This window comes from Neomonachus schauinslandi, chromosome 10 (genome assembly GCF_002201575.2).
Source record: "Neomonachus schauinslandi chromosome 10, ASM220157v2, whole genome shotgun sequence".
Lineage (NCBI taxonomy): Eukaryota > Metazoa > Chordata > Mammalia > Carnivora > Phocidae > Neomonachus > Neomonachus schauinslandi.
Window position 1 is genome coordinate 21,325,595 of NC_058412.1, and position 12,752 is coordinate 21,338,346.

At 54.0% G+C, this 12,752-nt stretch overlaps 1 protein-coding gene across 3 annotated transcripts in view; it reads left to right on the top strand.

Annotated features, from left to right (window-relative positions):
* The window catches only part of MAPRE3 (microtubule associated protein RP/EB family member 3), a 51,520-nt gene extending 39,165 nt beyond the window's left edge, over window positions 1–12,355 (top strand). For 2 of the 3 annotated variants that reach the window (XM_021697402.1, XM_021697401.1), the window contains 6 exons: window positions 7,743–7,870; window positions 8,499–8,644; window positions 9,245–9,446; window positions 10,732–10,886; window positions 11,013–11,165; window positions 11,404–12,355. In XM_021697402.1, coding sequence (XP_021553077.1) covers window positions 7,750–7,870; window positions 8,499–8,644; window positions 9,245–9,446; window positions 10,732–10,886; window positions 11,013–11,165; window positions 11,404–11,472 — 846 coding nt within the window. In that variant the 5' untranslated portion in view covers window positions 7,743–7,749 and the 3' untranslated portion in view covers window positions 11,473–12,355. The remainder of the gene's footprint in view (window positions 1–7,742; window positions 7,871–8,498; window positions 8,645–9,244; window positions 9,447–10,731; window positions 10,887–11,012; window positions 11,166–11,403) is intronic. The other variant, XM_021697403.1, reaches the window with a different exon arrangement.
* The last annotated feature ends 397 nt before the right edge of the window (window positions 12,356–12,752 follow it).

The window sequence follows — 12,752 nt, forward strand, 5'->3', positions numbered from 1 at the left end:
TTGGCTGGGCCTGCCAGGGCTTTGTGACCCGCCGGCAGGGCCCCTCCAGCCCCATAAAACCCTTCATGCCTGCCTGCACATATTGCCTCCATGCAACCCCAGAATAACCTGGATGTGTGACCCAAGGGCAAAAGGGGTAGCAATTTTGCAGATTTTCCAAACAGGTGACTTCAGCCCCCCTGGGCCTGGGCAGGAAGGGTTAGCCCAGTGACAATGGGCATAGCCCTACATCAGGAGTGGGAAACGTTTTGGCAGACTCCTCAGAGTCGTCCTCTGATCCCACAGCGCCTGTTGCAGTTCTCCTGGCCGGTAGGATTGCATCTACAAAGCCCAAGAGTTGGAAAAATCTGGAGTTGGGGAGGGATTGTGGTCAGAGGCCCAGCTTCAGGAAGCCCAGATGGCTGCCCCAGGCAGAAAGGGCAGAGTTCTGTAGTCTGTCTCCCTCCTGGACTGGCCTTCCATGGGCTTGGAGTCCTGAAGCTGGATATATGTTGGGCACCTGCCTTCTCAAACAAGGGCCCTTGGATTCTCACTGTCTGCCCCAGTGACGCTGATAACACTTACTGAAAATGTACTGTGTGCTAGGCTCTGCTCAATGCTCGGTATATGTGGTTCACTTAATCCTCATAAAGGCCCTGTGAAGTGGGAACTGCCCCCTTTTTATATATGAGGAAACTGAGGCCCAAAGCCAAACTGCTAGGAAATGTTAGAGCCAGGATTTGAATCCAAGTGTTCTGCCTGGAGATCAGTATTCTTAAAGCAACACCTTTTTGGAGGCTGCTGAAGGCCTGCCCAGTACCCACTGCAGAACTGAAAGACCTAGTCTTTCATAGCTGTGCTAGACAGAGGGTAGAGTCCTGGGAACTGCAGGGAGTTCTCCTAGGGACCAAAGAACTGGGGACCCCTGAATTCTCTTCAAGACACATTTGTGGAAGATGGATTCCCCCTGAAGACTTGAAAACAAAAAGCCAAAATCAGATTTAGGCTTGTGATGCCGTTATTAAATATCGCAATGTGAGCTTTCAGAGTTATACAGACTTATCAATGATTTAGGAATATAAATACCTAGAGCTAATGTCGTCCTAGGTATCTGGGAAGGAATTGGATGGTTTCTGGAAACTCTTCTGACCACGGGAGATTGCAATTTAGTCTTGACCGCTTCCAAGGCCTTAGACCACGGAATGGCCAGCAGCTTCACGTCTCCTGATGAGAGCTATAACCGCCTTTCCCACCACCAGTAAATGCACCCTGAACCTTATGGTCCTAGCATAGGAAATGATTTAACAAAATCACCAGATTAAATCTCCTCAACTTGTCTTTCCCATGACTCCAGACCTGGTAGCCGGAGTCAAGGTCCTGAAGAGCAGACTTTTTCCAAGGCCACATTCTGTCTGAGCCTAGAATGGGGTTTCCAGCTGACTCGGCGGGTGACGCAGCACAGCCCAATCAGGGGCCATTTCCCTTGACAGTCACCACGTGCCAAAGATGATGGTAGAAACAAAGGGACAGGGAAGACCCGCTATGTTAGCTTTTGGAACAGAGCCTGACCCCTGGTGTGGTTGCCTACCATTCTCTCGGAAGAGGGAAAGCAACCCTTGGTAACAGGTGTGTTAAAGAGTTTTCTCAGACTGTTTCTCTGCTGTAATTGGAGGCAATTGGACCACACAGAGCCAGATGGTTGGGTAAACGCTTTATATATCTTTGCCCCCAGAATCCGGTCCAGTTTGAGTCTAGGTCTGAGTTAACACCCAATACAAAAAGTCATCAGAAGTGGGACCAGTTGATGAGTTTAATGTGTAGCTTTGAGGCATAGGGAGGTTGGTGTAGTTCAGTCCAGAATCTTAGACTCAATGTTCCAGGCCGCTCCAGCTGGTCCAGTTCTTAGAGGACATCCGGGTCAGAACAAAGCACTCCATTCGACCACCCCCGTGCCCTGATACCACGAGCTTTTGACAGAACCAGGCTTCCTCTTCGGGGGACCAGATCAAAGTTGGGGCTCTCTTTTTCTAAATTGAGCTAGGGAGAGGAGGATTTGGGGATGGGGGAAAATGTTTAGAGGAGGCTTTGCTCAGGACCTGGGTGCCACCTGCTGGCCATAATTTAGTTGTATTTAGAGGGCCAAATCTAGGAAAGGAAAATGAAATCCTGCCCTCCCTATCAGGATGAGATAAGGGAACTAGGAGGCTGTTTCTTTGTGACCCTCGAGCAAGTGTGACAGAAATCTTTGCAGAGACCCCTGGGTGCCTTAGGTGAGTCCTCCTGAGCTAAAATGGACCCCCCCCTGACCAAGGCAGAGAGTAGCCAGTCCTAAGTGGGGATAATGGCTCTGTTCTTAGTATCAGCCTCCCACCCCACTCCATCCCATCCCCACCCACTTTCCCAAAAGCCCCATAGGAGGTAACAACATGATTGTTGGCCCTGAAATGAGACATTTTTTTTTCCAACTTCCTTCTTACATGCCCTGTTGCCACTTTGGGGACCCTAGATTCAGACTGATGAAAGGTGTGGAAAATGCCCTCCCATCATGAGGCACAGACAGAACTGGGGATTTCTGGCCCAGAAGACTTTGGCTTTTTCAAGTACCTGTGTAGCTCTTGGTGACTCTTGGAGCTCTGATAACAGGTCTTTAGTTGTATTCTGGAAGGAAAACTGAAATTTTTCCTATGCATCAAGGAGGAAGATGGCTAACACTTTCCCCCCAGGGAGGTAGCAAAACATGCCAACATCCCAGCCTATGCTCCTGCAATGCAGGCCTCAGTCGCAGGTATGCATCTGCATCAGATGAGGACAGTGTTCTAGCACCTGGTTGTGCGCCAGGACCACCTGGAGTGGGGGTGTGTGTATGTGTGTCACAATATACAGGTGACTCTTTTTTTTTTTTAAAGATTATTTATTTATTTGACAGGGAGAGACACAGCGAGAGAGGGAACACAAGCAGGGGGAGCGGGAGAGGGGGAAGCAGGCTTCCCGCGGAGCAGGGAGCCCGACGCGGGGCTCGATCCCAGGACCCCGGGACCATGACCCGAGCGGAAGGCAGACGCCTAACGACTGAGCCACCCAGGCGCCCCTATACGGTTGACTCTTGAACAACACAGGTTTGAACCACCCAGGCCCACCTATATGTAGATTTTTTTCCAGAAATGTATTTTCTCTTCCTTATGATTTTCTTTTTTTTAAAGATTTTATTTATTTATTTGACAGAGAGAGACACAGCGAGAGAGGGAATACAAGCAGGGGGAATGGGAGAGGGAGAAGCAGGCTTCCCGCGGAGCAGGGAGCCTGATGCGGGGCTCGATCCCAGGACCCTGGGATCATGACCTGAGCCGAAGGCAGACACTTAACGACTGAGCCACCCAGGCGCCCCTCTTCCTTATGATTTTCTTAATAACATTTTCTTTTCTCTAGCTTACTTTATTGTAAGAACACAGTATATGATACATATAACATACAAAATATGTGTTGATCAACTGTTTATATCATCAATAAGGCTTTTGGTCAACAGTAGACTATTAGTTAAGTTTTTGAGGGAGTCAAAACTTATACACAGATTTTCAACTGTGCAGGGGATCAGTTCCCCTAACCCCATATTGTTCAAGGGTCAACTGTATATGATATACTACATATGTTATATATTACATATAAATATAAATAAGTTGTATATGTAGTATATTATAGTTATATACATAATATAATATATAATATAGTTGGGGCGCCTGGGTGGCTCAGTTGGTTAAGCGACTGCCTTCAGCTCAGGTCATGATCCTGGAGTCCCAGGATCGAGTCCCACATCGGGCTCCCTGCTCAGCGGGGAGTCTGCTTCTCCCTCTGACCCTCCCCCCTCTCATGTGCTCTCTCTCTCTCAAATAAATAAATAAAATCTTTAAAAAATATATATATATATATATAATATAGTTGTATATAATGCATACATAGTTATACACACGTATATGCACTTGGGCTTTACTCTGGCCTACTAGAAAATCTCTGCAGGAAAATCTAATGTGCTCTTCTAGTAAAGAATGTGAACCATCCCCTGTTCAGTCCCGTGGAACCCCAAGAAGGCTGCCTTCAGGCTGGAAGACCCTTGAAGCTCAAATGATTTCAGTCAAAACCTGGAGGACTAATTTTGACCCAGACCAATGCCTCTGCTTTTATTCAGTAATCAGCCCTTAAAACTCATATACACTAAACAACAACAATAAATCCTTAATCTGGCTTAGGAACTCGCAGGGCCGACCTAACACCCCCCTTTACCTCCCAGAAGCTGTCCTGACCAGCCCAGACCCTGTGAGGCCTAGCAGAATGCAGAGCCACAGCCCAAACAGTCCCCTGAATCACCCTGCCCCAGAGGCCTCGGGGAGAAATAATCCCCTGAGCTCACGGAAGGCCAGTATCCAGAATAGCTTGTCCCCTATGCACTGGGATCGGCAGGGCTCTGCAAGCCCCCTGGAGGCCTCACAGGGTCTGACCACTCCTAGGGGGGCCATTCAAGCCCATTTCTCTCTCACCCTACATGCTCTCCTTTCTGACGTCCTGTCACACCTACTGTTTCACCACAGTTAGGGGGCATTTGGTTATACTCTTCTCCTTTATGTTTGTCTTCCCAGTAAGACTATAAACTCCCTAACGACTGGGGCAAATCTTTCTTATTTCTCACAGTCCCTAACTAAATACTCATCAAAATAAAGTGCACTTTCCTCGACCCTACCCATTCTGCCTCTTTGTCAACTTTGGTGTCCATCCATTCCCGCTAGCTTTCTGATGTCACTTTAGGTGAGTTTCCTAGAAACTCAGAAGCACTCTCCTAAATCCAGTCTCTGCAGTTATTGTTCATGGAAAATCGATCTGGAACCCACAAGTGAATGGAACATAGCCTGGCCATTGAGGAGCTTACATTTCACTGAAGGGGACAGACATACAAGTGATTTCAAGAGAGCTGACCTGCTGTGACTGAGCATGCTCATGGTACTATAGGAACAGAAAGGGGCAGGGCAGGTCTCCATGCACAGGGGTCAGAGACCTAGAGGTCAGTGTCCTGGAGGACATGATGCCAACATGCCAGGCTAAGGTTGAGTGGGGGGAGGGGGCCAGGCCAGAAGGTGATGAAAGATGATCAGAAAGAGGAGAAGCCGTGAGGAGGCATCACTCAATCATTCAAGAATTTGCTGAATACCTTGCCTGTGACAGGCCTGGAAACCCCACTCCTGGCTTCAAGGCTCTTACAGACAAGGGGGCAGGCATTTAAACAAGCCCTGTGGTTAGAACAAGGGTCAGAATACAGGGCACTGAGCTCAAAACCATCATGTAAGGGGCGCCTGGGTGGCTCAGTCGTTAAGTGTCTGCCTTCGGCTCGGGACATGATCCCAGGGTCCTGGGATCAAGCCCCGCATCGGGCTCCCTGCTCTGCAGGAAGCCTGCTTCTCCCTCTCCCACTCCTTCTGCTTGTGTTCCCTCTCTTGCCGTCTCTCCTTCTGTCAAATAAATAAATAAAATCTTTAAAAAAAAACCATCGTGTAAGAGGAGACGCAAGTGCAGTCAAAATTACCCTCGGAAATCTCTGGAATTCCTAGCTTCCGAGTTCTTAGAAGCTCCCAAGACATTAATTTTTGTTTCTGTTGGCTTTTTTGGCCTGCCTGGCCTCCCTTCCCCTGGGCCATGAAGGACAAAACAAGAGGGTTTCTCTCTCGATTTTTCTCAAAAATGTCACTGAATTTAAATGTGCATCTAATGAGGTTCCATTATGTATATATGGGGTGGGGGGCGCAAGGGAGCACAGCCTAGTGGATGCCAACTGAGCCTCCTCTCTAAAGCGGCTTCTCCAATTTGCATCCACAGACTCTCTGGGCATCTTGGTCAGGTGCAGATTCTGACTCAGTAGGTCTGGGGTGGGACTCAAGAAGGGGAATTTCTAGCAAGCTGAAGCCCATCCAGCACCCCTGCTGCTCCAGGGACCACAGTTTGAGAACCATGGGAGCAGAGAATGAGTGGACTTTGGGGTGGGGGGCAGCATTCCGGACAGGGTAAGTAGGCAGCTGCTGGTGGCTCCCAGCTCAGGGAGCAAAGGGAGAGGTAGGGCTGGAGAGGTGGGGCCCATTTAGGAGTGTGATACGTGGTGGGGAGGGTCCCATGATAAGGGCAGGTGCCTACAGGGGGCAGGGGCGTGGTCTGGGCATAGTTTTCCTTCACAGAGACACTTTGTGTATTAAACCTAGAGAAATATTCTTCACTCCGGAAATAAGGACTCTCACAATTCTCAAAATATGCTGTGCTTTTGTCTATTTCCTGTTTCTCCACTTCTGATAAAGACCTAGTTACAAGATATATTTCCCTCTTAACAGCGCAAGTCAGTGATAAACAGCAGCTGACACTGGCCTCCCTGTGCGGGTGGGGGAGGGGGGTGGGGGGTTAAGAAGGGGCTCACGCCCGCTTGCCAGAAGGGGGCGCCTCTGCCCAGCTCCCACCATTGGTGGCTGTGCAGGAACAAAGGCCCAGGGTTGCCAAAGCAGCCAGAAACCTCAAGTCGTTTGTGTGAAATGTCCCAACATTAAAATACTGGGCACTAATTCAAAAATGTTTCCAACACTGCGAGGGCTGAACAGTTCGAGTCTGCAAGGCAAACTCAGCCAATGGGTGTCTCGTTCATGACTGCTGCGGATCGCGCTGTGGTTCAGGCTGCTTTTACATAGATTCTGATTGCAACAGCGTCGGGGACTGCTAGGGGAGAGACTGGAGGCTGGGTGGCCTTTTGGAGGCAACTGCTGGCCTTGGCCAGAGAGCGCACATGCATAACCCCCAAGGCAGCAGGAGAGCCGGGAAGACCGCAGAGCTGCAGGACTTGATGACTGACTGGCTATGAGGATGAGGGGGAGTAGGGCTATGGAGGATAACCCCCAGGTTTCTAACGTGCGTGACTGAGTGACTGGTGGTGACGTTCACTGGAATAATGAATACAAGAGCAGAAGCCTGTATGGAGGGGAGGTTCTAGATAAGCAGAACGTAGGTGCCTGTGGGTCAGCCAGCAGGCCACATGCCACAGAAATATGGGGTTTGAAGTCAAAGGAGAGGCAAAGGTTAGTCAGCTTTCTCAAACACAAATCTGGTCAGGTTACTGCCTGCGTAAAATCCTCAAATGGCTTCCTGTTGTCTGAACAGAAGGTTCAGACTCCCCGTGTTAAACAAAGCCCTTTGCAGTCTGTTCCTGCCAACCTCACTGTACCACACCCCAACACAAAAACCTGCTCCCCAGGCCTGCTGAACAACTCAGAGTCCCAGAATAAGCCGCGCCTTTGTTCTTGCTAGTCCTTGGGCCTGCAGTACCCTTCTACCCCATGCCTGGTATGTTTGGAAAATTCCTAGCTCTCTCAGACTCCAGCATCTCTGCTCTGAAGCCTTCGCTGACCTTGTCAAGCAGAAGAGATCACTCCCACCTTTGTGCCGCCTCTAAACTTTGTGCTTGCTGCTTTTTCTGCCCTGTCACTCCCTTCTGGAAAGATGTGCCCGTCTGTAAACTCCTTGAAGGCAGAGAGCACATCTTACTGTGTCACCACTTCCTGAGCACGTCTGGCATGTAGTAGACATGCGGGAAATGACTGAAGGGTTTTCCAGGAGGGACAACTGCAAGGCTGGTCTAGAGGAAGATGCTTTCTACTTCCCCAGGGATTATCTGGCTCTTTCTCTCCTTACAGTTAAAGAACCGCACGAGGACCCTGGGTGCTGACCTTGCCTGTCTTCTTTCTTTGCAGCTGGGGTATGGCCGTCAATGTGTACTCCACATCCGTGACCAGTGAAAATCTGAGTCGCCATGATATGCTTGCATGGGTCAATGACTCCCTGCACCTCAATTATACCAAGATAGAACAGCTCTGTTCAGGTAGGAACCTGGGAGTGGGGAGAGTGGGCCCTGCTGGAGGGAAGGGGCCAGAAGGTGGGAGGCAGGACGGACACAGGAGACAATGTAGTCTGTAATCAGGAGTAAGGAGGAGAGCTGCAGAGCCCTAAACTAGTCAGAGTGTTTGGAGGTGACGGAAGTAAGGGTCTCATGGAATGGCAGGAGTCAAAAGTGAAGAGCAGGAGAGGCTCAGGGAAGGGCTGGAGGGCAGGCGGGGCAGCGGAGTATCAAGAGCTAGGACAGGCAGTGAAGCCGGAGGGTAATAGCCCGAGGTCAGGTCTAGCCACTCGGGGCCCAAATCTCAGCTCTTCTTGCAGTGCAACCCTGGGCAAATCACTAGGTCTGTTTTCCCGTCCATAAGACAGCGATCCCATGCGCAGTCACACGGGGCTGCTGGTAGGATGGAGTGCTGTATACGCAGTGTTTGGTGCGGTGCTGGTACGTGACCGCATCGGTCCGGAATAACTGCTGTCATTCCTGGAAAGCCGGGACAAGGAGAAGAGGCTGGGTGGTTGGGGGCAGTGGCCAGCAGAGGGCCTGGGGAAGGGGAAGCGAGGAGCCCAGGCAGGGGAGTGGCCCGCGCCCCTCAAGCAACTTCGCTTCTCCACAGGGGCAGCCTACTGCCAGTTCATGGACATGCTCTTCCCCGGCTGTGTGCACTTGAGGAAGGTGAAGTTCCAGGCCAAACTAGAGCATGAATACATCCACAACTTCAAGGTGCTGCAAGCAGCTTTCAAGAAGATGGGTGTTGACAAAGTAGGTGCCTGTGCCCCGGGGGGCCCTGAGGAGCTGTGTGACCCTGGGGAAGAAGATGGCCCGCCAGCCAGGGCGGCAGGGGCTGCTGGGGTCATTCCAGCCCTGGCGCCTCTCTCCACCCCCCTACTTGCCAGAGGGAATGTTCCCCCCAGCTCAAGGCATGGTGGAAAACCCCACACTTGACATCCCATCCTGACGACATTCCTGCCCCTTCCTTCTCTCTGGACCCGATCCATCTCAGCAACTAGGCTCAGTCTTCTGCTCCTTTTAAGTTCCTTCTCTGTAGGGCCTAAGAAAAGTCTCTGGGCTCACTCTCCTGCCTCAGTGGCCCGTAGCCCCTGGTTCCAGCAGCCCCCACCCCACATGCACATGGCAGGCCGCACCAAGGGTGCCCCCGGTGCCTGGAGGAGGGGCTGCGTCCAGATCCGGGGCCGGGCCCCAGCCTGCCTGCCTGCATGCTCCGGGGCCACGGCTGTGGAGAAGGTGGAGGATGCTGCAGCCCAGGGGCTGGCTTTCCTGAGAGCAGTGGGCCACTCACAGAGGAAGGCAGCCCTACAGCAGCAGGTGGCTAAAGTTCTCTGCTTGTGTGGTCTGTTTCAGATAATTCCCGTAGAGAAATTAGTGAAAGGAAAATTCCAAGATAATTTTGAGTTTATTCAGTGGTTTAAGAAATTCTTTGACGCAAACTATGACGGAAAGGATTACAACCCTCTGCTGGCGCGGCAGGGCCAGGACGTAGCGCCACCTCCTAACCCAGGTGATCAGATCTTCAACAAATCCAAGAAACTCATTGGCACAGCAGGTAACGTGCCCGAGCTGGGGGAGGGGGTGTGGGGGGCCGGGCCGGCAGGGCTCCAGAGCCACGAGCGCCCCCTGGGCCACCGGCCCGGCCCTGCCAGCCTAGAGGAGACTGTTATCACGGAGTTCAGATGACGCCGCCTGCTGCCCGCCTAGACCAGGGGGAGTCACAGGAGGGAGGACGGGGCCCGCAAAGATTGCCACAGACGGGGAGCCACCGGCACCAGCCGTGGGGGCAGTGGCGGTGGGAGGCCCAGGGCACTTGCTTCGGTAGCGTGAGCTAACTCGTTGGCCTCGAGAGACAGGCCAGCATGTGGCATGGTTCGTCTGTCCAGGTCCATCCGGGCCAGGGGCCTGGTGCCGGCAGCACGCTCCCTTCTTGCCCCCTGCCCACTGGATGCCCAGGGACAGGAGTTTGCCAAGCTTCCCCTGGGGAGATCACGTCTTCCCCGACTCCAAGGGCCCACAGCCCGAAGTCCTCAAGAGAGGAGTCTTTTGAAAGGAGGCTTTGTCTGGGTTCCAGAGGAGAAGGGAGAGGAGCAGTAGGGCCTTTGGGGGGACGACAGGGTTGGGGAGAGGAAGAGGAGCAGCCCCAGCATCTGAACCCGTCATAGCAGAGCCGCTCCTCGTTCGCGCTGCTGCCCCGCCTGGGCCTGCCCCCATTCACCCGCTTGCTTTGCGTTAGAAGCAGCCAGCTGTGACCAGGGAGCAGCCATAGCTAGAAGACAAGTGGCCACAGCATGCCCGGCCTGCGGGGGGAGGAGCCGGGAGCCCTGAGGCAGGCCCGGCAGAGAGCACAGAGCCCATCCCGAGGCAGGGAGCCTGGGAGGGGCAGGGGCCCTGAGACTCTGAGGTCACCCACAGGGAGGGTGGGGCTCCTGCAAGGATGCAAGTGCCAGATTCGAGACCCTGCACCAGCCGCTCTTCCTCAGACTCTGGCTGCCGGGACAAGAGGCCCAACCCTCCCAGCCCCGCTTCCCAAATTTCCCAGTTCCCCTCACCTCTCCCTCAGGCCGGCTCTCCTCCCTCCCGACACCTCATACCTCCTTTACTTCCCTGAAGTCCCTGCTCTCCCAGGCTTGCCAAAGAGCTGCCCAGCTGCTGTGGTGTCCGTGTGGTCATGGCTTGAGGCCTAGATGTAGATGGCCCTCCTGAGTGGGAGAAGAGGGGAGGGCGAGAGTGCCTGCCTTTCGCATGGGCCTGCCCCCGCAGCCGTTCACGCCAGGCCGTCTCATGCCACGTGAGCTGTGGGCTCACGTGGCCCCATCCGACTTTTCTCCCCTGGGCAGTTCCACAGAGGACGTCCCCCACAGGCCCCAAAAATATGCAGACCTCTGGTCGGCTGAGCAATGTGGCCCCACCCTGCATCCTCCGGAAGAATCCCCCATCAGCCCGGAATGGCGGCCATGAGACTGATGCCCAGATTCTTGAACTCAACCAGCAGGTGAGTAGGGTGGGCGAGGGTCGCTGAGAGAGCCCTCAACAAAAGCCAGGCCCTTGGGGTGTCAGGACGGGAAGGGGAGTCTGAGGCAGGGATCTCTGGCCTGAACACCACCTTGTCCCGGAGCAGCTATTGGATTTGAAGCTGACCGTGGATGGGCTGGAGAAGGAGCGTGACTTCTACTTCAGCAAACTTCGAGACATCGAGCTCATCTGCCAGGAACACGAAAGTGAGAACAGCCCTGTCATCTCGGGCATCATTGGCATTCTCTACGCCACTGAGGTGAGCTCTGCCGGCGCCCGCTCCCGTCCCAGGCCCGCTCACGGATCGCCCCGTGGAGACCACAAGGGGTGGCACCCGAGGGCTGAGGAGAGCCCGCTGAAGTCAGAGCCCAAGGCCACATAGAGATTAGCAGGGGAAGTGGAACTAGAACTCAGCCCTTTCTCTGGAGCCCTGGGGCAGCCGTCTCCCCCTCGGCCTGGCCTGCCTCACCACTTCCCTCTCCTTTCCCACCCTCCAGGAAGGATTTGCACCCCCTGAGGATGATGAGATTGAGGAACACCAACAGGAAGACCAGGACGAGTACTGAGGGCGGCTCGAGCCCTGGCTGACTGCACGGCTTCCCGTGCCTCCCCACCCTGCTCCCACCCCACATTATAATCCTTTCCTTACAGCCTGCCGGCCGGCCGGGTACTTCATGTCAGTAGCCCAGCACTGGGGAGTCAGGCGAGGAGCGGGGCTCGCAGGGATGGGGCAGGGGGACAGGCGGAGGCCCCTTCCTGCCGCCACCGGCCCAGCGGGCGAGGCCTCTGTCCACTCCTCCGTATCCCTATTTATTTCCGTTGTCTCTGCGCTGTGTCGGCCAACACCTCCCCAGGGAGGGGGGGGATGCCGCTGCCCCCCCTGCCCCAGCCAGCTGCCTGCTCCCCTGACAGCCAGCAGCTGTATATTTGACAAAGTCATTGGTATATTTTTACTTACTGGATTTTCCTTGCACTTTACCTGTTCTTTTCCCAGGGCTGACAGCACGGGGCTCCGGGGCAGTGTGCCTGGCTTGACTTCCCTTCCCTGTTGCTGGGAACCGTGACAGGACTCACCCGTTCTTATTTATTTTGTCTTTTGGCATCCCAGTAGTTGAGGGGAAGGCTGATGTCAGGAGAGGGATAAGGGGACTGAGGGGGGGTGCCTTAAGCCCCGGTGGTCAGGGAGAGGGAGGGGAGCATGTGAGGGATGAAAATGACCTCCTGGCACCAGGCTCCCCCACCCTCAGCCCCCAGCCCCTAGCACTGAAGCCCAGCACTGCCCCGAGGCCCCCAGCCACTCCTCCCGCAGCTTGGTTCATACCACACAGACTCTGCTTGGACCCTCCCGTTCGTCTGCCTCCCGTGTGCCCTCCTCCCCAACCTCCACCTCCTCAGGCCACCCAGCCTGCATATGTGTTCACTTTTATTTAAATAAACTTGTGTGGTAAAAGTCCATGCCCTGTCTCCCTCACCGGGGCCACAGCCTGGGTCTCAGTGCTTCGCTCTTCCTGAGCACTCCCCTCTTCCAGAGGTGGTTGGCGCCCAGTCCCACTGCCACCCTCTGTCAGGCCTAGAAACTGCCATGGGCGCTTGGCCTCAGAGCCCAGCTCTGACCTCGTCCCCATCTCTCAACTCTGGTCCCGAGGCTCTAAGGGAAGGAAGACGTGGAGGCCGCGACCCCCAATCCCTGTGGAGGAACAAAGTGTGGGGCCGTGGCCGTGACAATGGGCAGCCCAATCAGGTGGCTGGGGGCGGGGGGCGTAACAGGGTGGCCTAGCCAAGAGGTGCTTTGTTTCAGTCTCCTTCCGGCCAGTGAGGCCACATGATGTCCCCCACCCGCTGTCAA